Below are 26,681 nucleotides of genomic sequence, written 5' to 3' on the forward strand. Positions count from 1 at the left end.
GCAAATCACTCATCTGACTTTTCAACACTGAAGAATTATGCAGGACTCTCCATTAAACAGACTGCTTACAAATATCACTGCAGTGTCCAGGGTATCTCACTGATAGAGATCATTGCCCAAAAATTAATAAATTCTAGGCTGGGAAGGAATTTATTTATTTTAAAGCAGCCAAGTCACAGAACAGCAGCACAGCGGTGTCAGTTTGGATAGATTGAGCGCTCGTTTCCCTTCCCACTCAGTCCAAGGCTTGTGGATTCAGGCTCCATTATGGACTTGAGCATATAATCTCAGCTGGCACTTGCGTACAGTATTGACAAGAGGTACTATCTTTTTCAGTGAGATGTTAAACAGCCGGCCGTTCTCAAGTGGATATTAAACATCCCATTGCATAATTGGAGGAGGAGCAGGGAGCTTTTCCCACCTCTGGCCAACATTGCTCTTTCAAAAAACACCATCAGAAACAAGTCATTTAATTGTGCACTCCCATGGGCTGTTTGCAGGACCTTTCATTTGCCTATACAATAGGGACTATTTCAAAAGTAATTCACTAGCTGTAAAGCACTGAAGACATGAGAGGTGTTACATAAATGCATTTATATCAATGTGTTTTGTACCGGCTGCCAAAGTTGAATTTCACCCTTACTGTGTTTGGGCAGACAAAAAATTTTCTTCACTGTTGTAACGAATTTTATTTAATCGCGATGAAATAAAGTACATTAATTTTCAACCTGTACTGTCTAGTTTGAAGTTAGTTTGGACATTGTATAACCCTTCCAAATACATACGGAGGCAATCCACATTAGGAGTATAATGTTAAGAAGCATAATGCAATTGCTGATAATTTATAAATCACAGTAAAAGGGCAGGTTTAATGAGCAGCTATAAATTACCTTTAATAACAGGCACTCCATCTCTGTCAGATACTACAATGGCATGAAGGCCTTCGACACTGTAAAACAATGACATGAAATTCACACTATACATGCATCTCTACATTGGTATCAGAATTTAAAACTGTGCAAGCTATGAAATTATTGCACAAGATTTAATTCATTGAAAAATCATAATGTAAACCACACAGAACTAATGAGGAATCAGTTTACAATGCTGTTGAATGTTAATAAACAAGAATTTTAAATGTTTTAACATTTTGCTTGGGCTCCTCTAAATCACTGAAGCTCCTTGAAAATTCAGCAACACTTAAGTGATATTACTGGAACCAAGTACTTCCACTCTGATGAACATGAAAACTTCAGCATTTGTAGATTTCATCACTATTCCTCTCTTGTATAAAGCCATGTAGTTTCTTTTTCACATAATAGATTTGCAGTGTATTAAATTAAATTTTGCATCTGACGCTGCAGAATTAGCTGCAATATTCAACTCAGTGAGATAACCACTGTGAATGATTTATCAAACTACTTCCAATCCTTATAAATGAAATCTTTAAACATCAACAACCATCTCCTCCAGTCTCCACATGCTAGAGATCTCAAGTTAAACAAAATGGTAGCAGTACAACTAGTAAGGAAACAATTAATCCTATACTCTCTGCCACAATAGCTACAGGACCATTTAATGTTGCTGACGGTATCACATTTGTACAAGTTGGTCCACATTACAGCAACGTCGCTTTTAATGCCATTCTCTGACCGATTCTAGACCATCAAAATGATGTTTATTTTTGTTTGTGCTAACAAAATTAAATAGACATATGCTTCAAGCCCAGTGAACATGATATTTATTCAACACACTGACCTAACAAAATATTGACACTTGTCACCATCAACTGCGATCCAAATTTTGGACAAATGTCAGACATATATTTTCTATTTAGGAATTTAACTTAGTGAACTTTGCAGTAGGTTTTACTGCAACAATGGCAGAAAGAGTGTGTTAGGCACACTAACAGAAAAGCTTTAATTAAGGAATCTATTTTATGTTCAGGACTTCATTACAAAAGACAGCACTGAAGAATCTATCAAAATAGGCAATAACTATACAATGTCAACTAAGCAGCTCAAATCTCCATGGGGGTATCGTTCGTCACTAATCCCAATATTCTAATAGTTATGTCTACCCGTCTGGCAACTATACCTTTCGGTACTTTTCAGCACAGCTTTTGTTATGAGACTGACTCTCTTGGATGCAGAGCTGAATTACGTTAGCCGTAAAACTAAGAATGAAAGTCATCAAGGTGGTATAATGGCCTTTTAGCTGAGCTTAAAAGGCAAGAAAAGGTAACCAATATGTAGGAGTGGAAGATATTGGTATGGTTCTTAATGAATACTTTGTGTCCGTCTTCACAAAAGAGGGGGATGATGCAGATATTGTAGTTAAGGAGGAAGAGTGTGAAGTATTGGATGTGATAAACATAGGGAGAGAGCAAGTATTAATGGGATTAGCATCCTTGAAAGTTGATAAATCACCAGGGCCAAATGAAATGTATCCTAGGCTGTTAAAAGAAGCAAGAGAGGAAATAGCAGAAGGTCTGACCTCAATGGATACAGGTGTGATGCCAGAGGATTGGAGAATTGCTAATGTTGTACCTCTGCTTAAAAAGGAGCAAAGGATAGACTGAATAATTACAGGCCAGTCAGTTTAACTTCAGTAGTGGCAAATTATTGGAATCTATTCAGAGAGACAGGATAAATCTCACTTAGAAAGGCACAGGTTAATCAAGGATAGTCAGCATGGATTGTGTGCCGTTCTGCTCACCTCATTACAGAAAAGATGGAATTGCACTGAAGAGGGTACAGAGGAGATTTACGAGGACGTTGCTCGGACTGGAAAAATGCAGCTATTAGAAAAGATTGGATAGGCTGGGGTTGTTCACCTTGGAACAGAGAAGACGGAGGGGAGATCTGATTAAAATGTACAAAACTTTGAGGGGCCTGGATAGAGTGGAGCTGAACGGCCTATTCACCTTAGCAGAGAGGTCAGTGACGAGGGCGCACAGATTTAAAGTGAATAGTAGAAAAAATTAGAGGGGAGATGAGGAAAAACCTTTTCACCCAGAGAGTGGTGATGGTCTGGAACTCTCTGCCTGAAAGGGTAGTTGAGGCCCAGACCCTCAACTCATTCAAAAAGAGTCTGGATATGCCCCTCAAGTGCTGTAAGCCGCAGGGATACGGATCAAATGCTGGACGGGGGATTAGAATAGGCGGATCATTTTTCGGCTGGTGCAGACATGATGAGCCGTGGCCTCTCTGTGCCTTAAACTTTCTATGATTCTTTTCTATGATTTTAAGATATGGAAGACCTAGAGGTTTAATCATCCTGTGACCAAACTCACCACCTGTAACACGAGGTGTCCTGTAGCCTTTGCATCATTGTGTGTACTGTTTAAGTATCATTGCCTATAATTTGAATAATTACTGGCACAGACATCTCCAGCTAATTTCTCTAACAGTATCAGTAAACAGTTGGCACTTGCAGATGGAATGCAGGTTCTTTTATAGATTGAGGCACGGGGTAGTGAGGAAACTGCCACTTAAAAAAAGTCTACTGGTGAAACCATGAGATACTCCCTGTGTTTTTTAAATTTGAAATATTTCCATTATTAGAGTGGCCAGAAAAGATGAGAAATCAACTTTAGCAGTCTAAGAAAATACAATTTTAGAAAATAACATTTATATAGCACCTTTAAAGTAATAAAACATCCCAAGGCGCTTTACAGGAGCGTTATAAAACAAAGACAGACAACGAGCCAAAAAAGGAGAGATTGGGCTGGATTTTACCCTAGGCGAATGGGAATTCGCCGCCCACGTGAAAGTTGGTGGCGAACCCGCTTCCACCTAGCCCAGGGATCTATCCCGCATTTTACAGGTCCCTGGGCTTTAATTGTCCCGAGGTGGGACTTCAACCCGCTTGAGGGAGGTGGTCAATCAGCGGGCCGGCAGCTCTTCGTCCCAGCAGCGCCACCAGGAGTGGTGGCCACTGCTGGAACTGCAGCCCATCCGAAGCCATGGATCCAGGAGGGAAGTTAAGTAGGGGCATGCCTCACCAGGGGGATTGGTCCTTTCTTGGTGAGGCTGGAGTGGTCGTTTGGGGGGAGAGGGGGGTGTCTTGGGTCCCTGGGGTGGGCTGGGAGGCGGGGGCGGCCCTCAATCAGGCACTCTGTGCCTGATTGCCATGAATCCACCCCCCCCCAACCCCAGTGCCCACCCCCAGCTATCACTGGGCGGCCTTTTACGTCCCCAGCACACCCACTTGCCATGGGTAAAATACCTGTGGAGCTGGGAGAGGACCCATAAGTGGCCACTTAAGGGCGCATCGGACAGGCGGGCCGTTTCCCACCCCCACCCCCGCCCCCCCGCCCAATGCTGTAAACTTGGCCGGAGGCGGAAGCTGGGCGGGTAGGCCTCCCGCTCAATTTTACGCTGCCCCCACACCACCATCCGACCTGCTGAAGCGGCGTAAAATTCAGCCCATTAGGTCAGATGAACAAAAGCTTGGTCAAAGAGGTAGGTTTTAAGGAAAGCAAGATAGAGAGGGGTAGGGAGGGTATCCCAGAGCTTGGGCCTAGGCATCTGAAGGTGTGACCTCCAATGGTGGAGTGATTAAAATCAGGGATGCACAAGAGGCCAGAATTAGAGCACAGGTATCTTGGAGGGTTATGGGGGTTAATAAGGATTACAGAGATAGGGAGGGGTGAGGCCATGAAGGGATTTGAAAACAAGAATGAGAATTTTAAAATCAAGATGTTGCTTGGCTGGGAGTCAATGTAGGTCAGCGAGAACAGGGGTGATGAAGGAACGGGACTTGGCGCGAGTTAAGACACAGGCAGAAGAGTTTTGAATGGCCTCAAGTTTAGAAAGTAGAATGTGGGAGACCAGCCAGGTGTGCATTTGAATAGTCAAGTCTAGAGATAATGAAAGCATGGATGAGGGTTTCAGTAGCAGACGAGCTGAGACAGGGACGATGTTGGGCGACGTTACGGAGGTGGAAATATGCGGTCTCAGTGACGGCATGAATGGGAGGTCGGGAGCTCATCTCGGGGACAAATGTGACACTAAGGTTGTGAACAGACTGGCTTGAACTCGAACTGTTGCCAGGGAGAGGGATGGAGTTGGTAGCTAGGAAATGGAGTTTGGAGCCAGGACTGCAAACCATGGCCTCAGTCTTCCCAATATTTAACTGGATAAGAAAAAGAGGTGGAAAGAAAGACAGCAAGAGATATAAAAGTCTAATTAATAGTACAGAGATTACTACTGCATTTTGGTTACAACCAATTTGGTATTAGTCAATTGGAAATTAACCAAAGAAAAATCAGAAATGGAAACACAGATCAGAGATAAGGAAAGACTGACTTATATTCTTACCTAGGCAACTGTTTGTAAAGGTATCTCTTCAAGTCCTGTATAAAAAAAAAGACACTTTTATTGCTTTATTTTAACAGAAGTACAGTGAAAATTATCAATTTGAAACATTTATTAAAGTTTAAACCTCTCACTGCTCCAGCAAGTTAGAAGAGCCATGGATTTATTTTAAAGAATTGTTTAAACAATTTAACCTGCAACCAACATCCAAAATTAATTCAAATTGTGATTTTCAATTGGTTAAACTATTTAACTCACACCAATCATGCATGAAACATTCCACAGTAAAATCCTGCATATGCTAAAATAACACACCCTACCTTATATATGGCTCAGTTTAAAGGAATAATCTGCATAAAAGTGGAGGGAGAGAAGCCCTTCAAGATACAATAACGCCAAAAAAAAATTCTCTACATAGTTTGTCGATTGCCCAGATGATAAGGTTGAACAGGTTGTCAACTTTTATTTTTTTTTATTCATTCATGGGATGCAAGTGTCGCTGGCTAGTCCAGTATTTATTGCCCATCTCGAATTGCCCTCGAGAAGGTGGTGGTGAGCTGCCTTCTTGAACCGCTGCAGTCCATGTGGGGTAGGTACACCCACAGTGCTGTTAAGGAGTTCCAGGATTTTGACCCAGTGACATGGAAGGAACGGCGATATAGTTCCAAGTCAGGATGGTGTGTGACTTGGAGGGGAACTTGCAGGTGGTGGTGTTCCCATGTATTTGCTGCCCTTGTCCTTCCAGTTGGTAGAGGTCGCGGGTTTGGAAGGTGCTGTCTGAGGAGCCTTGGTGGATTGCTGCAGTGCACCTTGTAGATGGTATACACTGGTGCCACTGTGCATTGGTGGTGGAGGGAGGGAGTGTTTGTGGATTGTGTGCCAATCAAGTGGGCTGCTTTGTTCTCGATGGTGTCGAGCTTGAGTGTTGTTGGAGCTGCACCCATCCAGGCAAGTGGAGAGTATTCCATCACACTCCTGACTTGTGCCTTGTAGATGGTGGACAGGCTTTGGGGAGTCAGGTGGTGAGTTACTCACCACAGAATTCCGAGCCTCTGACCTGCTCTTGCAGCCACGGTATTTATATGGCTACTCCAGTTCAGTTTCTGATCAATGGTAGCCCCTAGGATGTTAACAGTGGGGGATTCAGCGATGGCAATACCATTGAATGTCAAGGGAAGATGATTAGATTCTCTCTTGTTTGAGATAGTCATTGCCTGGCACTTGCGTGGCGCAAATGTTACTTGCCACTTATCAGCCCAAGCCTGGATATTGCCCAGGTCTTGCTGCATTTCTACACGGACTGCTTCAGTATTTGAGGAGTCGCGAATGGTGAACATTGTGCAATCATCAGCGAACATCCCCCCTTCTGACCTTATGATTGAAGGAAGGTCATTGCTGAAGCAGCTGAAGATGGTTGGGCCTAGGACACTACCCTGAGGAACTCCTGCAGTGATGTCCTGAAGCTCAGATAATTGACCTCCAACAACCACAGCCTTTGCGCTGGGTATGACTCCAACCAGCGGAGGGTTTTCCCCGATTCCCATTGACTCCAGTTTTGCTAGGGCTCCTTGATGCCATACTCGATCAAATGCTGCCTTGATAAGGGCAGGTCACTCTCACCTCACCTCTGGAGTTTAGCTCTTTTGTCCATGTTTGAACCAAGGCTGTAATGAGGTCAGGAGCTGAGTGGCCCTGGCGGAACCCAAACTGAGCGTCACTGAGCAGGTTATTGCTAAGCAAGTGCTGCTTGATGGCACTGTTGATGACACCTTCCATCACTTTACTGATGATTGAGAGTAGGCTGATGGGGCGGTAATTGGCCGGGTTGGACTTGTCCTGCTTTTTGTGTACAGGACATACCTGGGAAATTTTCCACATTGCTGGGTAGCTGCCAGTGTTGTAGCTGTACTGGAACAGCGTGGTTAGGGGTGTGGCAACTTCTGGAGCACAGGTCTTCAGTATTATTGCCGGAATATTGTCAGGGCCCATAGCCTTTGCAGTATCCAGTGCCTTCAGTTGTTTCTTGATATCACGTGGAGTGAATCGAATTGGCTGAAGTCTGGCACCTGTAATGCTGGGGACTTCAGGGGGGGGCCCCGAGATGGATCATCAACTCGCCACTTCTGGCTGAAAATTGTTGCAAATGCTTCAGCCTTATCTTTCACACTGATGTGCTGGGCTACCACATCATTGAGGATGGGAATATTTGTGGAGCCACCTCCTCGTGTTAGTTGATTAATTGTCCACCACCATTCACGGCTGGATGTGGCAGGACTGCAGAGTTTAGATCTGATCCGTTGGTTATGGTATCGCTTAGCTCTGACGATCACATGCTGCTTATGCAGTTTGGCACGCACGTCGTCCTGCGCTGTAGCTTCACCATGTTGACACCTCATTTTGGGGAATGCCTGGTGCTGCTCCTGGCATGCCCTCCTGCACTCTTTATTGAACCAGGGTTGGTCTCCTGGCTTGATGGTAATGGTAGAGTGGGAGATATGCCGGGCCATGAGGTTACAGATTGTGGTTGAGGACAATTCTGCTGCTGCTGATGGCCCACAGCACCTCATGGATGCTCAGTTTTGCATTGCTAGATCTGTTCGAAATCTATCCCATTTAGCACGGTGATAGTGCCACACAACACGATGGACGATATCCTCAATGTGAAGGTGGGACTTCGTCTCCACAAGGACTGTGCAGTGGTCACTCCTACCAATACAGTCATGGACAGAAGCATCTGCAGCAGGCAGATTGGTGAGGACGAGGTCAAGTATATTTTTCCCTCGTGTTGGTTCCCCCACCACCTGCCGCAGACCCAGTCTAGCAGCTATGTCCTTTAATACTCAGCCAGCCTGGTCAGTAGTGGTGCTACCGAGCCACTCTTGGTGATGGACATTGAAGTCCCCCACCCAGAGTACATTTTATGCCCTTGCCACCCTCACTGCTTCCTCCAAGTGGTGTTCAACATGGAGGAGTACTGAATCATCAGCTGAGGGAGGGCAGTAGGTGGTAATCAGTAGGTTACCTTGCCCATGTTTGACCTGATGCCATAAGACTTCATGGGGTCCAGAGTCGATGTTGAGGACTCCCAGGGCAACTCCCTCCCTACTGTAGACCACTGTCCCACCATCTCTGGTGTGTCTGTCCTGCTGGTGGGACAGAACATACCCAGGGATGGTGATTGCAGTGTCTGGGACATTGCCTGTAAGGTATGATTCCGTGTGTATGACTATGTCAGGCTGTTGCTTGACTAGTCTGTGGGACAGCTCTCCCAACTTTGGAACAAGCCCCCAGATGTTAGTAAGGAGGACTTTGCAGGGTCGACAGGGCTGGGTTTGCTGTTGTCGTTTCCGGTGCCTAGGTCGATGCTGGGTGGTCCGTCCTGTTTCATTCCTTTTTATTGACTTCGTAGCGGTTAGGTACAACTGAGTGGCTTGCTAGGCCATTTCAGAGGTCATTTAAGAGTTAACCACATTTGATATTGAGCTTCTTGCCCATCATGAGTTGAGAGATGGAAACCATTATATTCAAATAAAGAAACAAAATTTGAGCATTCAAGAGTGTGAATCATAAATAACTCAATTGCAATTGTTCACACTTCTCTCACCATACTGGCTGTAGTTATTATGCTGTAGGAAGTTAGATCTAGAGCAAGACCAATCCCTAAAAGGAATTTGTACATAAGGATAAGAATTTAAAATCAGAGGCTTAGGAGGGGACCAAGAGCCTGTAGGCCAACAAGAACGAGGCTGACCAGCAAGTAGGACTTAGTGCAGAACAGGATATGGGCAGAAGTTTGGATGAGCTGATGGTTTATGGATGGTGGAAGGGGTGCAGTGCAGCAGAGTACTAGAGTAATTGAGTCTGATGACAAAGACAAACGTGAAGGTTTCAGCAGCAGGTGGGCAGAGGGTGTGCAATGGTGGAAGTAGTCTTTATGATGAAATTAGGACAATGGTCAGATTCACATCTCAGGACTGTGCTGGAGTCCAAGGGAGCAAACAGTCTGGTTCAAATTGAGGCAGAGAAAGAAAATGGAGTCAGTGGCGAGGGTATGCAATAAGCCATGAAGGGCAATGGCAATAGCTTTAGTCTTCCCAATGGTTAGCCAGATGAAATTAATGCTCATTAGATGCCAGACGAGCAGTCTAGCAAAGTCACACAAGGGCAGCTGAATGAGGTAGTAAGGAGGAATGAGTCACACTCGGTGAGCCTTCAGGTGCGCAGTAAATAAATTTGACCCTTGCGCTGCGGATACCAGGCCTAGGGGGTTGCATGAACCACTGCAGAAAACTATGCTAGACCTACGCATAGATAGAGCAATGTAAGCATCCTCTGCCCAGAATTTGGCTTTTTGAATTATTACAAAAGGAAGCAAAAGAACTTACCTTGCCAGTGGGGTCCACAGATGATGCACACTGCTTTGTTGGAAGACCTGTTTGCATCTACAATGGATGTGCTGATAACAGCAGTGGGAACACATTCACTGCACCACTCAGCTTGGTTGAAATAGTAACTGCACATTTAATAATTGTTGAAACCTTTATTTAGGTCATAATGCTTTGAAAAAGCCAATTCTTTCCATATGCTCTTTAAACTTGCTACAATTTAGACAGCCAGGCCAATTGCACGCACGTTTCCTCTTAGTAATTAGGAAAATATTACTTACATCTGCCATTTTCCTTTAAAATTTCACACGAGGCAAACACAATGCTGAAACACAAAACAGTGAAGCACTTCCTTTAAATGCATGGCTTTATTCTTACTTACAAAAATAAAGACAAAATTACAGTATAACTAATTTTCACATGTAAACTGAATTACAGCATCAGGGAGAGTGGAAGAATTTAAGATTTTAGAAATCAATGGCTTTTGTGTGACTGTGTTCAGCAAGAAAATAGTCAGTTTTGAGCAATGGAATATTTTCTGTATCCAGTATTCGGTGCTTCCTCTATTCTTCCCACAAACATGCTTCAAGCCACAATCTCACTTCCTATTCCAATTCCTCCATGGCTTCATTCCTACCCTCCCCACAACCATCTCTGTAACCTCTTCCAGCCCTACAACCTTCCAAGATCTCTATACTCCTCCAACACAGGCCTCTTGTGCATCCCTGATTTTAAAATCACTCCACCAGTGGCAGCCATGCCTTCAGCTGCTTAGACTCTGAGCTCTGGAATTCCTTCCCGAGCCTCTCTAATGCTCTCTCTCCTCCTTTAAGATGCTCCTTAAAATCTACCTCTTTGACCAAGATCTCCTTATGTAGACCGGTCAAAATTGTGTTTGATAACACTCTTGTGAAGCACCTTGGGACATTTTACTACGTTAAAGATGCTATACGAATGGAAGTTGTTGCTGTACCACTGTGAGCTTTTCTATGTCATATCAGCTACCTAGGTAAAATTGGCAAATTAGGGACAGTTTTGTTCTGTGCAGCCATGTTCACTAGAAACTGGGTTGAGATTGCCACAAACTCATTTCATTTAGGACCCTTAAAACCAGAGGGGCTTTCACTATCAGTTTGGGCTACATACACGCTCAAGTTCCATAGGTGCTAGGCTAGCATAACATATAGCTTGATTTTCAAACGTATACCATTGTTAGCTTAGAATTGAACAATTGCATTTGTCCAAAACTAAATTATCAGAGTCATTAAGAAAAATAAATTTTTGAAATGAACTAATTCTGGAGAAATGGACAGCCAAATATTACTCCATGTAGATAGTATTCTGCTATAAGTGACCAACTCCACCATATTGCACAGCATGAAAATATGTGGCCAGCTCTTCATGCACAATATTTCCCTTTATAAATCAGAAAGTATGTCATGCAGCCTGAGTGTTTCAGAATATATGCTACAAAGCCTTCATATTCACAAATGCCGTTTCACAACTGGAGAAGAACAGTAACACTCAAATTCTCTGTTCTGTGTGAAAGAGTCTCTCTTTCCTTCTCCACCAGTGCAGGATTTGCTGGACCTCAACAAATGGATTTCTGAACTCCCCTGCTCTTTAAGAATAGTGCCACCCCAAAGGGAAGACAATGTCACGATTTAATGTCGCATCCAAAAGATGCACCACTGAGCACCCTTTCGTACTGGCACTGCGAGTGTCAGCCTAGATTTGTGTGCTCAAAACTCTGGACTTGAACACCTTTCAAATCTCCCCTTAACCTTCTCTGCTTGAAGAACAACCATCGCTTCTCCAGTATCAACACACAACTAAGTCTCTCATCTAGTAAATCTCCTCTGCACCCTCTCCAAAACCTTGACAGCCTTCCTAAAGAGTGGTGCCCAGAATTGGATACAATACCGCAGCTGAGGGCCTAATCAGTGACTTAAAAAGGTTTGTACTCCAAACCTCCATTTACAAAGCCAAGGATTCACACTTCTTTGTCTTAAATTTCATCTGCCTTGTGCCTGCACATTTCACCAGTCTGTCTATGTCTTTCCAGAACCTGTTACTGTTCTCCTCAATGTTTACTACATTTCCAAGTTTTGAGTCATTGGCAAACTTTGAAATTATGCCCTGTTTTTCTCAAAGCTTTCAACAGACAAAACCCAGAACCTAACATTAAAGATTGGTGGGAAAACTACTGCTTGTAATTGCCTTTGGGAGGCAGTGTTTAAAGGGTTTGACAATAAAGGCTAAATGTGAAAGCAATGTATTTTAGAGACGTCTATTTCCTCTAGCAAGTGGGTCAATAACCAGGTGAAATTTATCATTGGCGAGAGGGGGAGATGGAGAGAAATGTTTTCACTTGGAGAGCTGTTGGGACCCAGAACACTACTTGAAAGGGTGCTGGAAGGGATTCAATAAATAATTTTAAGACTTGCATTTACATAACACTCTTCATGACCTCAGGACATTCCAAAGAGCTTTACAGCCAATGAAGTATTTTTTGAAGTATAATCACTGTTATAATATGTTATAAAATCATACAAGCACAGGAGACGACCATCTGGCCCATTGTCTCAGTGCCGGTTCTCTGCAAGAGCAACTCAGCTCGTCCCACTCCCCTGCAAATTTTCTCCCTCCAGACAATTATACCGTTACCTTTTGAAATCCTCCACCGCACTCTCAGGCAGCGCATTCTAGATCCGAACCACTCACTGAGCACTAAAGTAGTAGTCATTGTAATGTAGGAAATGCAGCAGCCAATTTGCACAGAGCAAGCTGCCACAAACAGTAGAGATAATGACCATATAATCTTCCTTTTAGTGATGTTGATTAAGGAATTGATATAGGCCCAGGACACTGGGGAGAACTCCCCTGCTCTTCTTTGAAATAGTGGCCATGGAATCTTTTATGTCCAACCCGAGAGGGTAAATGGAGCGTCGGTTTGAAGTCTCATCCGAAAGACAGCACCCTCTGACAGTGCAGCACTCCCTCCGTACTGCACTAAGGGTGCCAGTCTGGAGTTTCATGCTCGTGTCTTTGGAGTGGGCTTGAACCCACGACCTTCAGAATCAGGTGAGAGTGCTACTCACTGAGCCACAGGCAACATTACAAAAGGGAAAGCAGGACGTCCTAGAGAAGGGGGAAGGAAAGGACTGGACCATAAAAAAAACTAGCAGGGTCCTGATGGCCCGAATGGCCTCCCAGCTGTGCTCTCAGCTGCATCTTTTACAGGGTAGGACTCGCACCACGTGACATCACAGGGTCAGCTGACAATACCGCACTCTTCACGTGACAATGTCAGTTGACAGCCCCTGGAAACTGAAACTAGAGCCCCCCAAACACCCCACCCGAACCTGCTAGAAGCTTCCAGAACGTTCTGTTTTATAAAACCCGGGAGAAGCGGGTAAATTTAAAAGACATTTAACGGTGAGATCCCGGTCGTTTCGAAACAAATACCATCCCCGAGTTCCAGCCGATTGATAACAAGGAGGGCACGCCGGGCGCTCCAGCGGGTTGTCCCACGGAGGGCACTGGCCGCCTCCCCCCCCGGCAGTGAGGGGAGGCCACGGTTACCTGGGAAGGATCCGCGCCGCAGCCGCTCCAAATCCTCCCGGTAACGGCCCGGAAGCAACTCCGCTGGGGGCGGGGCCACGCTTTGCCGTCACGTGCTCAGGGGCCGCACTTCTAGTACCACGTGATGGTAGCGCTAGGCTCTGATGTCAAAAGCTTAGGGGCGGAGCTATTCTGTGACGTCACGCAATGGGTGGGGCGCCCGGATTTTATGGGCGGGGCTCTGGCAATCACGTGCTTCTAAAGGCAGGGCGATTCTCCAGTGGGTGTCACTGCTGAGACTCCCAGTGCAGTACTGAGGGATTGCCGCACTGTCGGAGGGTCAGTACTGAGAGAGTATCGGAGGGTCAGTACTGAGGGATTGCTGCACTGTCGGAGGGTCAGTACTGAGAGAGTATCGGAGGGTCAGTACTGAGAGAGTGCCGCACTGTCGGAGGGTCAGTACTGAGAGAGTATCGGAGGGTCAGTACTGAGAGAGTGCCGCACTGTCGGAGGGTCAGTACTGAGAGAGTATCGGAGGGTCAGTACTGAGAGAGTGCCGCACTGTCGGAGGGTCAGTACTGAGGGAGCGCTGCACTGTCACAGGGTCAGTACTGAGGGAGTGCCGCACTGTCGGAGGGTCGGTACTGAGGGAGACTGCAGATAAAATTGGTTGTGGGGGCTGTTACACAGTTGGCTCTCCCCTTGCACTTCTGTATTTTATGACTGCCCGCCAGCTCTGGCGATCACTGGCAACTGACTCCCATGACTTGTGATCAGTGTCACAGGACTTCATGTCACGTTTGCAGACGTCTTTATAGCGGAGACATGGACGGCCGGTGGGTCTGATGCCAGTGACGAGCTCGCTGTACATTGCGTCCTTGGGGATCTTGCCATCTTCCATGTGGCTCACATGACCAAGCCATCTCAAGCGCCGCTGGCTCCGCAAGGTGTATAAGCTGGGGATGTTGGCCGCCTCGAGGACTTCTGTGTTGGAGATACGGTCCTGCCACCTGATGCCAAGGATTCTCCGGAGGCAGCGAAGATGGAATGAGTTGAGACGCCGCTTTTGGCTGACATACGTTGTCCAGGCCTCGCTGCCGTAGAGCAAGGTACTGAGGACACAGGCTTGATACACTCGGACTTTTGTGTTCTGTGTCAGTGCGCCATTTTCCCACACTCTCTTGGCCAGTCTGGACATAGCAGCGGACGCCTTTCCCATGCGCTTGTTGATTTCTGCATCGAGAGACAGGTTACTGGTGATAGTTGAGCCTAGGTAGGTGAACTCTTGAACCACTTCCAGAGCGTGGTCGCCAATATTGATGGATGGAGCATTTCTGACGTCCTGTCCCATGATGTTCGTTTTAATGAGCCTGATGGTTAGTCCAAATTCATTGCAGGCAGCCGTAATCTTGTCGATGAGTCTCTGCAGGCACTCTTCAGTGTGGGTTGTTAATGCAGCATCGTCAGCAAAGAGGAGTTCCCTGATGAGGACTTTCCATACTTTGGTCTTCGCTCTTAGACGGGCAAGGTTGAACAACCTGCCCCCTGATCTTGTGTGGAGGAAAATTCCTTCTTCTGAAGACTTGAATGCATGTGAGAGCAACAGGGAGAAAAAGATCCCAAACAGTGTGGGTGCGAGAACACAGCCCTGTTTCACGCCACTCAGGATAGGAAAGGGGTCTGATGAGGCGCCGCTACGCTGTATTGTGACTTTCATATCCTCATGGAATGAGGTGATGATACTCAGTAATTTTGGACATCCGATCTTTTCTAGTAGTGTGAAGAGACCATGTCTGCTGACGAGGTCAAAGGCTTTGGTGAGATCTATGAAAGCAACATAGAGGGGCATCTGTTGTTCGCGGCAATTCTCCTGTAGCTGGCCAAGGGAGAACAGCATGTCAATGGTGGATCTCTCTGCTTGAAAGCTGCACTGTGCCTCAGGGTAGACACGCTCAGCCATCTTCTGGAGTCTGTTTAAAATGACTCGAGCAAAGACTTTCCCAACTATGCTGAGCAGGGAGATTCCACGGTAGTTGTTGATGTCACCGCGGTCACCCTTGTTCTTATAGAGGCCAATGATATTGGCATTGCGCATGTCCTGTGGTACTGCTCCCTCATCCCAGCACAGAACAGGTCATCTGGTCTGTTTGTGGGAGCTTGCTGTGTGTAAATTAGTTGTTGTATTTCCTACATCACAACGCGACTACAGTTCAAAAGTACTTAATTGGCTGTCTAGTGCTTTGGCACATCCTGAAATTGTGAAAAGTGCTATAGAAAAGCAAGGTTTTTTTTCAATGCACATATACAGCATGGAAGCAATGATAGCAATGCTGCTATTCAGTAATTGTCCACTGCAGCTCTGTAGGTTCGTGTCCACAGCACAGGAGAGTCGTAGGTTGTATCCCTGGGTTATTAGTTCGTCTCAATAGGGAATGAGGCAGGATGAATCTTGGGGCTCCTGCGGAAACTCCATTGGGATTTTCTGACTTGTCTGTTTTTATTACTTTGGGATATCATACTGGAATACAAACAAAGTGCTGGAAATACTCAGCAGGTCAGGCAGCATCTGTGGAGAGAGAACAGTTCTGATGAAATGTCACAGACCTGAAATGTAACTCTGCTTCTCTCTCCACAGATGCTGCCAGACCTGCTGAGTATTTCCAGCACTTTCGGTTTTTATTTCAGATTTCCAGCATCTGCAGTATGTTGCTTTTATGATTTTCCGAAGTCTTTGCTCCTGCCTACAATCAGGATCAAAAATTTGGCAGACCACCAGTTTTGGTAATTCGACAAACCAATATACCAAAACAGATTGATGCAGTATGCTCAAAAACACTGTACAATTATTCATTTTTGTTTCAGGAACTTTCTGCTCAAGGCATGAATTTTACCACTAGGAATAAGAGTTTATCATTCAACATTTTTTTTTATTCATTCATGGGACGTGGGCGTTGCTGGCTAGGCCAGCATTTATTGCCCATCTCTAATTGCCCTTGAGAAGGTGGTGGTGAGCTGCCTTCTTGAACCGCTGCAGTCCATGTGGGGTAGGTACACCCACAGTGCTGTTAGGAAGGGAGTTCCAGGATTTTGACCCAGTGACAGTGAAGGAACGGCGATATAGTTCCAAGTCAAAATGGTGTGTGACTTGGAGGGGAACTTGCAGGTGGTGGTGTTCCCATGCATTTGCTGCCCTTCTCCTTCTAGTTGGTAGAGGTCACGGGTTTGGAAGGTGCTGTCTGAGGAGCCTTGGTGCATTGCTGCAGTGCATCTTGTAGATGGTACTCACTGCTGCCACTGTGCGTTGGTGGTTGAAGGAGTGAATGTTTGTGAATGGGGTGCCAATCAAGCAGGCTGCTTTGTCCTGGATGGTGTCGAGCTTCTTGAGTGTTGTATGCTATGACGCTTCAAGTGCGTATCTAAATACTTCTTAAATGTTGTGAGGGTTCCTGCCTCTACCACCCCTTCAGGCAGAGCGTTCCAGATTCCAACCACCCTCTGGGTGAAACTTTTTTTCCTCAAATCCCCTCTAAACCTCCTGCTCCTTAAATCTATGCCCCCTGGTTATTGACCCCTCCGCTAAGGGAAATGTTTCTTCCTATCTAACCTATCAATGCCCCTCATAATTTTGTATACCTCAATCAGGTCCCCCTTCAGCCTGCTCTGCTCTAAGGAAAACAACCCTAGCCTATCCAGTCTCTCTTCATAGCTGAAATGCTCCAGCCCAGGCAACATCCTGGTGAATCTCCTCTGCACCCTCTCCAGTGCAATCACATCCTTCCTATAGTGTGGTGCCCAGAACTGTACACAGTACTCCAGCTGTGGCCTAACTAGCATTTTATACAGCTCCATCATAACCTCCCTGCTCTTATATTCTATGCCTTGACTAATAATCCCATATGCCTTCCTAACCACCTTATCTACCTGTGCTGCTGCCTTCAGTGATCTATGGACAAGTACACCAAGATCCCTCTGACCCTCTGTACTTCCCAGGGTCTTACCATCCATTGTATATTCCCTTGCCTTGTTAGTCCTCCCAAAATGTATCACCTCACAATTCTCAGGATTAAAGTCCATTAGCCACTGCTCCGCCCATCTATATCATCCTGTAATCTAAGGCTTTCCTCCTCACTATTTACGACACCAATTTTCGTGTCATCTGTGGGCTTACTGATCATGCCTCCTATATTCATGTCTAAATCATTAATGTACACTACAAACAGCAAGAGTCCCAGTACCGATCCCTGCAGTACACCACTAGTCACAGGTTTCCATTCACAAAAACAACCCTCGACCATTACCCTCTGTTTCCTGCCACTAAGCCAATTTTGGATCCAATTTGCCAAATTGCCCTGGATCCCATGGGCTCTTACTTTCTTAACCAATCTCCCATGCGGGACCTTATCAAAAGCCTTACTGAAGTCCATGTAGACTACATCAACAGCTTTACCCTCATCTGCACATCTAGACACCTCCTCAAAAAATTCAATCAAGTTAGACAGACACAATATCCCCCGACAAAGCCATGCTGAGTCTGCCTGATTAATCCCTGCCTCTCCAAGTGAAGATTAATCATGTCTCTCAGAATTCTTTCCATTAGTTTCCCAACCACTGATGGTAGGCCTATAATTACCTGGTCGATCCCTGCTACCTTTCTTGAATAATGGTACCACATTCGTGTCCTCCAGTCCTCTGGCACCTCTCCCGTGGCCAGAGAGGATTTGAAAACTTGTGTCAGAGCCCCTGCTATTTCCTCCCTTGCCTCACACAACAGCCTGGGATACATCTCATCTGGGCCTGGGGATTTATCCACTTTTAAGCCCGCTAAAACATCTAATACTTCCTCCCATTCAATACTAATATGTTCAAGTATATCACAATCCCCCTCCCTGATCTCTACACCTACATCGTCGTTCTCCATAGTGAACACAGATGAAAAGTAATCATTTAAAACCTCGTCTATGTCCTCCAGCTCCACACACAGATTGCCACTTTGGTCCCTAATGGGTCTTACTCTTTCCCTGGTTATCCTCCTGCCCTTAATGTACTTATAAAATGCCTTGGGATTTTCCTTTATCTTGCCCAATGTTTTTCCATGTCCCCTCTTTGCTCTCCTAATTACTTTTTTAAGTACCCCCCTACACTTTCTATCCTCCTCTAGGGCCTCCGCTGTTTTCAGCACTCCGAATCTGCCATAAGCCTCCTTTTTTCCCCTGATCCATTCCTCTATATCCCTTGACATCAAGGGTTCCCTAGACTTGTTGGTCCTACCCTTCACCTTAACGGGTACATGTTGGTTCTGAACCCTCACTATTTCCTCTTTGACTGACTCCCACTGGTCTGATGTAGACTTTCCTACAAGTAGCTGCTCCCAGTCCACTTTGGCCAGATCCTGTTTTATCAGATTAAAATCGGCCTTCCCCCAATTCAGTACCTTTATTTCCGGCCCATCTTTGTTCTTTTCCATAACTACCTTCTACCACGTCCAGCTTCATTCCCTAGGATTAGGTCTAGTACTGCCCCTTCTCTTGTAGGACTTTCTACACACTGGCTCAAAAAGCTTTCCTGTATGCATTTTAAAAATTCCTCCCCCTTTAAGCCTTTTGCACTAAGACTATCCCAGTTAATATTCGAGAAGTTGAAATCCCCTACTATTATTACCCTATTATTTATATACCTCTCTGAGTTTTGTCTACACACCTGCTCCTCTATCTCTCCCTGTTTGGAGGCCAGTAGTACACACCCAGCCAAGTGATTGCCCCTTTTTTGTTTTTAAGTTCTACCCATATGGCCTCATTTGAGGAACCTTCTAAGATACCATCCCTCCTTACTGTAGTAATTGACTCCTTGATCAACAGTGCAATACCACCTCCTCTTTTATCCCCTCCTCTATCATGCCTGAAGATTCTATACCCTGGAATATTGAGTTGCCATTCCTGCCCCTCCCTCAGCCATGTCTCTGTGGTAGTAATATCATAATCCCATGTGCTAATTAATGCCTTTAATTCATCTGCCTTATTAGTAAGACTCCTTGCATTAAAATAAATGCAATCCAGCCTTGCATTTTTCACTTGTGCCTTAACAGGTCTATACTTGCTCTGCCTTCCAGAATGACTCAGTTTCTCTTCTATATTTGACTGTGCATCACCCCCTACTGTAACTCCACTCTGTATGCCATCCCCCTGCCAAATTAGTTTAAACCCCCTCCCCCTTCCCTCCCCTCCCCTCCCCCATCAGCACTAGCAAACCTCCCAGCAAGGACGCTGGTCCCATTCCGGTTCAGGTGCAACCCGTCAAACTTGTACAGGTCTCACCTTTACCAGAAACAGACCCAGTGGTCCAGGAAACTAAAGTTCTCCCTCCTGCACCATCTCCCCAGCCACTCATTCATCTGCTTTAACCACCTATTCCTATACTCAATAGCACGGGTCACCAGGGGTAATCCAGAGATTACAACCTTTGCTACCATACTCGGTCAAATGCTGCCTTGATGTCAAGGTCAGTAACTCTCACCTCTTGAGTTTAGCTCTTTTGTCCACGTTTGAACCAAGGCTGTAATGAGGTCAGGAGCTGAGTGGCCCTGGCATTGACAGAACAAGATTGAGAGCAGCATGCCTGCGTTGTGCATTGCAGATACAAGTGTTCTAACAAATGGGGAATTGGCACCCAGTAATGAGTCTCCATAGGCCCCTTAGTAATAACTCCCATTGTACCCATCGTGTAAAAATCACACCACATGGGTAGACAGAGTAGATGTTTCTAGTCGGGAGGTGGGGGAGCTGTCCAAAATGAAGGGTCATAAATATGATAGTCGCTAATAAATCCAATAGTGAATTAGGGAGAAACTTCTTTATCCAGGGGGTGGTTGAGAGTTGAACTCAATAGCACAGGGAATGGTGAGGTGAATAGTCTAGATATTTTTGATGGGAAGCTGGATAAGTAGAGGAAGAGAATAGAATAACAGCATAAATCCGTTAGGTCAAATAGTCTGTTTTTGATGTAAATTCTGTGTATTGAAATTTGCCAAGCTGTTGAAAATGTAAATATTTCATGAAAATTAAGTTCTTTATAATTTACAATTATTGCAAAGTTTCAAGCTCTCCTCTCAAGGTGTTGGTTTATAAGCAAAGTATGTTAACCCTTTAGGTTTCGTTTTCATGCCACTTATTGCAGTCAGTCCCTATTTTGTGTTACAAAAATCCCAACAGGAAAATAGGTAAATTGGCCATTGTAAATTGCCCCTAGTGTAGGTAGATGGTAGGGAATATGGGATTACTGCAGGGTTAGTATAAATGGGTGGTTGATGGTCGGCACAGACTCGGTGGGCCGAAGGGCCTGTTTCAGTACTGTGTCTCTAAGTAAATAAATAAAAGCTGAAGACTTTCCCTCCCTCTCTATCCTTCCAGGAGAGGAAAAAAATGTTACAGTAATTTACAACTCACCACGTGTTACACGAAGTCCCATTCATCTAATAGCCCAGTGCTCGCTGACACACTGAATCCTGGTCTGGCAATGCTGCTATTTTAACCCCTCCATGGCCTCACCCCTCCCCATCTCTGACCTCCTCAAGCTCTACAACACTCGGATATCTGCGCTCCGCTAATTCTGGCCTCTTGTGCATCCCCGAGTTTAATTGCTCCACCATTTGAGCGATGCTGCACTTTCAACTGATGAGACCTCAAGCACTAACATTCTCTTCTTAAACCTGTCTGCCTCCCTCTCCTCCTTTAAGACACTCCTTAAAACATAGCTCTTTATTGAAGCTTTTGGGCACCTGTCCAGTTAACTCAACATGGCTTGGAGTTAAATTTTGTTTGATAATTGCACCTTTGAAGCAGCTTGTGATGTTTTACTACAAATGCAAGCCGTGTTGTTGCAGTGCTCCCAGCTAAACACCTTTTGCCCTCACGTTTCTGGCAGTTTTTTTGGCTCCCTCTTCCCGGACCTTAACGTTTTGTCTCCATAGTGGGTTGTGGTTTAACAGCTGCTGGTCAGGTACCTTGCCCAAAATTTGGGGGGGGGGGGGTGCGGGAAAAGCACCTTCACACAAAGCCTAATGGAAATCTGGAACTCTTTCCCTCCCCCCACCAGAAAAGCTATTGAGGCTGGGGACAATTGAAAAATTTCAAAACGGAGGTGTTTTTGTTAGTAAGGGGTCCAGAACCAAGGCAGGTAGGTGGAGTTAAGGTATAGACCAGCCAGACTCTCAATGAATGGCAGAAGAGACTTGAGGGATTAAGTGGCCCCTTGCTGTCCCTAAAAAGGAAAAATTAAGACAGGAGTTCAGGGAGAGATAAAGAGGCACCTTTAGATGCGGTATGTTGGAAGTAGAATACAACGGTAAAAATTTCAGTACACAAGGAAGTTATACTGGGCTGAGCTTGGAACAAAACATATAATGTGACTTCAACTCAGTCAGTCAGTCATTCAGGTTACACGCTTAAAATAACTTTTATTTGATATAGGTTAAGAGAAGGATACATTAAATATATATATATTATATTACAATCAGCAATTCAAATTTACAATATAAACTAGGCCATTTTTATTGATTTCAGTATGGTGCCAGAAGAAACGCAGAGCCAAGTTCTGAGGACTTAATATATTCACAACTTTTAGGTTATTCCATCATCACTTGAGTGGGGGTTTATCTTCAGAAGTCAAGTACCTGGGATGGTATTGGTTGTATATTCTAGGGTGTAAAATTCTACATTTGACACCAACCTATTGAATATCCAATACATTACTTTGATAAAGGATGTGTGAAGAATAGTTGAACATTGTCCGATGGGAGGGGAACCAAGTGTAGTTTATCACCACCTGAATTAGCTTCATGGATTTAATATGGTTACTGAAGGTGAGCTTTTCTACCCTCATCTTTCCTAGTCTCCCAAAGCAGACATCACAGTATTCAAATCCTCAGTCTTCACATGGGATTTCTTCAAATCTGTACATGGTCATTGATTTTTTTTTTTTAAAAACAAAGCTCAGTACAAACAAATGCCGCTCTTAAGAATTACAGCACAACTATACAATATTCACAGAAATCAAGTAATTTATGGATTGCTATACATGCAACAGTGGACATTAATTCCAAGAATTTCCACATAATCCTTAATATAAGGAATATGTCAATATACCAGTCTATTGCTTACCTTATTCAGTTACTAGGAAGTGACAAAAATGGTGAGCGAATACATTTTGCCCAAACAATTCTTAAAAACACAAAAAATGGGAATGTATCTAAAATTTCAAGACTTCACGATTAAGGAATGTGTTAAAATCCATCTCACTGAAAAGTACTGGAATTGAATGGAGTTATTGTCATAGCTAATAAATATCTTCGAAAGTACAAAACTTTCAAAACAAATGAGAGATACTAGTCTCTTCAACTACACACAAGCAGCCAAGGATGGGGTTTTGTTTTGTTTAGTCTGTGTGTGTGTGTGTGTTTGTGTGTTCCAACTCACGTGGTTGGAATTGCAGTGAATGTCACAGACATAATGACTTTGAAATAAAATGGACACCCGTTGGTCATTAAACCTTGATAGAGATTAATTGTATTAGATTGGATCATGTGCTTTTTTTTTAAAAAAAAAAGCTGATCTAGAATACACTATTGTACACAATGAAATGAAGAGGATGTGAACACACGCGCACACACACCAGCCATTGCCGAGCACTGAGGCTACAATCAGACATCTGTGTAAACAGCCCAACAGGATGACAACTGAGGATTCTCAAGGTAAAACTCGGTTACAAGACTTATATTTATTTTAAAATGCTGATCGATCAAAATGTCTCCCTGTACAACTAAACTTATAAATTAAAAGGTGAAACTTGGCCGACTGCCTCAGCCTCCTCGGTAAAGATCATTTAGCCTTGCCAGCTTTTCACAGCTTTCCATCTTCATGAGCTCGGCTTTCTTCCGAAGTCTTTCGTCACGGTATACCTTGGCCGCATAAAGGTAGTCATTTTCTTTTTTTTTTAAAAAAATAGAGGAAATAACAAAGTTAATACACAGGTTCCAGCGTCAATGGAAAACACTTTCGAAGAGATGGTGTGGCTGGGCTGCTTTAGCACAGTAATCTAGCATCACACTAACTAATTACAGAGAACGTGCAGCACAGAAACAGGCCACTTGATCCAACTGGTCTCTGCCAGTGTTTATGCTCCAGGTGAGCCTCCTCCCAACCCTCTTCATCTCACCATATCAACAATTCCTTCCTCCCCCATCTAACATCCCCTTAAATGCATCTGTTATTTCCCCTCTATGTCTAAGAATGGAACTTGGAGCAGTGAATAATGTTCTCCTGAATTCCTTATTGGATTTATTAGGGACTATCTTACATTAGATTTGGTTTTCCCCACAAGTGGAAACATCTTCTCTACGTCTACCCGATCAAAACCTATCATAATTCTAAAGAACTCTCAATCTTGTATTTCTAGAAAAAAAGAGCCCCAGTCTGGTCAGATTTTGGATGCATGTGGAAGAGGTAGAGGAGCCAAGTTAAACTGCAATTGGCTGGTAAACATTGCACTGAATTTGAGCAGTCACCTTCATGAATCTGGTACAAAAGACCTCCCGGGACAGTGGCGTAATTAACACAGCAAGCACCAGAAACCAAAACGATATCCTAACTGCATCACTTTCCAAGGCTGGGTGAGGCAACCCAAATGTGAAGAAAGTGTTTGAAAGAAAGTTTATGTAAACATGAACTTGCTGATTTTATTCACCAGAATGTGAAATCTAGCTCGTGTAGCGTGTCGAGGGTGCCCTGTCGATAGTATCTGGATTCTATCCCTCGCCCGAGGGTTTAAGCTGTCAAGCAGACGTCTCGTAAATGTCCTCCTCCAAGTTGGGGAAGGAGAGAATTTGAAAGGGTCATCCAGGAACTCTCCATCTCATATTTTATGTCAGTAATGACAGCAGCTTAGGAGTAACTTACCCCCATCTCCTCCTCCCCACCCCTGGCCACTTGACAAACAAAATGATGAGACTTGGCGCAGAGGGAGTGGGAATTCAAAGTAATTCTACATAATAGATGTGCCTCAATTGATTACTACTGCAGGGTATTTGACAGCCGTTCTGCAAACTGCACTCTCCAAAGTGTAAAAGCAATATTCCTACTATAGGATCGTTTAATCTACATTGTCTTAAACTGTACAATATGGTGCCCAAGTGCCTAGGTAAGGAACCCCTCTAAAGGCTGAAATTTCACAAGGATAAGTTCAAACAACTTACTCTCCTGTCTTTCCCTCCAGCAGTTATTTCGAAGGTTGGTTATATAATCTTCTTCAACGCTCTTTTCTACTTTTTGTAAAGCAGCACCTGTGTATTCTTTCTCAAAGTCTTTGTTGACATAGTAAATTATTTTCAAATTACTGGATTGCCTCTTGACAGTGTGTCCCACAGCACTGCAAAAGCAGAAAAGTACTCATTAATCAAGTTAAAAATTGTTCAGTTGAGTGACAAAACATATTTCTTGCAATCTATTCATACTACCTGGTTGTAAAAGGAAGACTTGCATTTATATAGTGCCATTCGTGACCTCAGGACATCCCAAATTACTTTAGAGCTAATAACTACTTTGGAAGTGTTGTCACTGTTGTAATGCAAGAAATTCTTCTTCTTCTTCTTCATGGCGCATGCCTGGGCGGATGCATGGAGGTTGCGAGTTGCCCAAGCGTCAAAACCCCCCTCTCGGCCTTCCTGGTGGGGTCCAAAGGAGTGCAGAGCATGACGTTTGGCAGCGGTATGGCTGCAGGAACTGCCGGAAACATGCCAAAGGTGACACATGACCGCCTTCGGGGTTCCACTCCGGATTTTCTGTTCGGGTTTACTCCCTTAGCCTTGGTTTCCTCCCGAGATGCAGGTAATAAAACATTTCCTCAGCTCCCACCATTGTCCTCTAGTGATCTGAATGCTGGTGGGGTACCTTCATTAATTGGTTAGTAGTAATGCACTTAAGAAAGGATCTCATCAGGTAAATCGGGCTCTCGGTGAACCTGTTTGCTTCCATCTGCAAGAAATGCAGCAGCCAAACTGCACACAGCAAACTCCCACAGGTAGTAACGTGTTAATGAGATAATATTTTAAAGTGATGTTGGTTGAGAAATAACTATTGGACAAGACACTGGGGAGAACTCCCCTGCTCTTCAACATGGGAATTTAGTGCATTTAAAAAACTGAACAAATAATTTGAAAGATGACACTCAAATAGAGTTTCAAAAGTCGAGAAGCCAAGAAAATATTTTAAAAATCAAATAACTTTGAAGGACAATATCTCCTGCAATAGGAAAGTTACTGAAAGAGTGTCTCCCATTACAAAATGTCTTGAGCCCTGTTCAGGTCTCGTGTCAGCTGTGGCTCAGTGGGTAGCACTCGTGCCAGAGTCAGAAGGTTGTGGATTTAAGTCCCACTCGAGAATTAAACACAGACATAATGCAGTTTGACCCTCCCAGTGCAGTACCGAAGGAGTGCTTCACTGTCTTTCAGGTGGGACATTAAACCAAGGCCTGTCTATCCTCTCAGATGGACCTAAAAGATTCCCTTGGTGTTATTTTGAAGAACAAGAGCTCTTGAGTTTTCCCCCAGTGGCCTGACCAATATTTATCTCTCAACCAACATCAGGAAAACAAATGATCTGGTCATTATATTGCTCTTTGTGGGAGCTTACGGTGTACAAATTGCTGTATTTCCTAGATTACACTAGTGACTACATTTCAAAAAGAATTTCACTGGTGTAAAGCATGTTGGGACATCCTATGGTCGTGAAAGGTGCGATATAAATGCAGGTTTTTTTTTTATTTTATAAAAGGAAATACCACAGTATCTAGGAACAGATTTACTATGTTGAAACAAAATTAAGTATAGAAAACCCATTACAGTTTTGGGTCTTTTTTTTTCTTCCCTTCCTACTCTATTTCTTGGCCCCTGTATTTTAGTTGTCCAAACTCTCTCTGCCTTGGAGAACATCTTCACTAGCCTGGATATGCAGACTTTTGATAACATGCTCAGGAGAACAATAACCTGTTCGTCTATGGATAACTCCAAGAGTTAAAATAATTTTCAACCCAGTCTTCAAGAATCAGTAGACTATCACCTTGGACCTCATTTCACATTTAAATTCTTAAGCAAATTTAACAAAAGAAAGCAAATACATATATATAAAAAAAAAAAAAAAAATCGATGAATATGTATTTCTATCTAGCTCCTTGAAAACAGTAGACGGTCATGATGTAAATACAGTTCCAGTCTCTTCTCACTAACATTTATATATGCGGTTTTTCTTTTCTTGCATGTTTTACTACTGCAGGAGCGGAGCAAGACTAACCTATAATCACACAGAAGTTGCATTCTCAATCAGATTCAAACATTTACAGCTCCTTAAAATATAGGATTTCAATAATT

The 26,681-nt window shown here is 44.1% G+C and overlaps 2 protein-coding genes across 3 annotated transcripts in view; both read right to left on the reverse strand.

The window, feature by feature from the left end:
* lamtor3 (late endosomal/lysosomal adaptor, MAPK and MTOR activator 3) overlaps positions 1-13,394 on the reverse strand; it is a 27,843-nt gene extending 14,449 nt beyond the window's left edge. Inside the window, exons 1-4 of one of the 2 annotated variants that reach the window (XM_068046437.1) lie at positions 13,292-13,394; positions 9,988-10,031; positions 5,325-5,359; positions 891-949 (exon numbers count right to left, since the gene is read on the reverse strand). In XM_068046437.1, coding sequence (XP_067902538.1) covers positions 891-949; positions 5,325-5,359; positions 9,988-9,996 — 103 coding nt within the window. In that variant the 5' untranslated portion in view covers positions 9,997-10,031; positions 13,292-13,394. The other variant, XM_068046446.1, reaches the window with a different exon arrangement.
* An 8,313-nt stretch (positions 13,395-21,707) lies between these two features.
* dnajb14 (DnaJ heat shock protein family (Hsp40) member B14) overlaps positions 21,708-26,681 on the reverse strand; it is a 28,450-nt gene continuing 23,476 nt past the window's right edge. Inside the window, exons 7-8 of the mRNA XM_068046401.1 lie at positions 24,513-24,685; positions 21,708-23,245 (exon numbers count right to left, since the gene is read on the reverse strand). Of these exons, the coding sequence (XP_067902502.1) occupies positions 23,121-23,245; positions 24,513-24,685 (298 nt within the window). The 3' untranslated portion in view covers positions 21,708-23,120. The remainder of the gene's footprint in view (positions 23,246-24,512; positions 24,686-26,681) is intronic.

The sequence above is a fragment of the Heterodontus francisci genome, chromosome 1, assembly GCF_036365525.1.
Source record: "Heterodontus francisci isolate sHetFra1 chromosome 1, sHetFra1.hap1, whole genome shotgun sequence".
In the NCBI taxonomy this organism is placed as follows: domain Eukaryota; kingdom Metazoa; phylum Chordata; class Chondrichthyes; order Heterodontiformes; family Heterodontidae; genus Heterodontus; species Heterodontus francisci.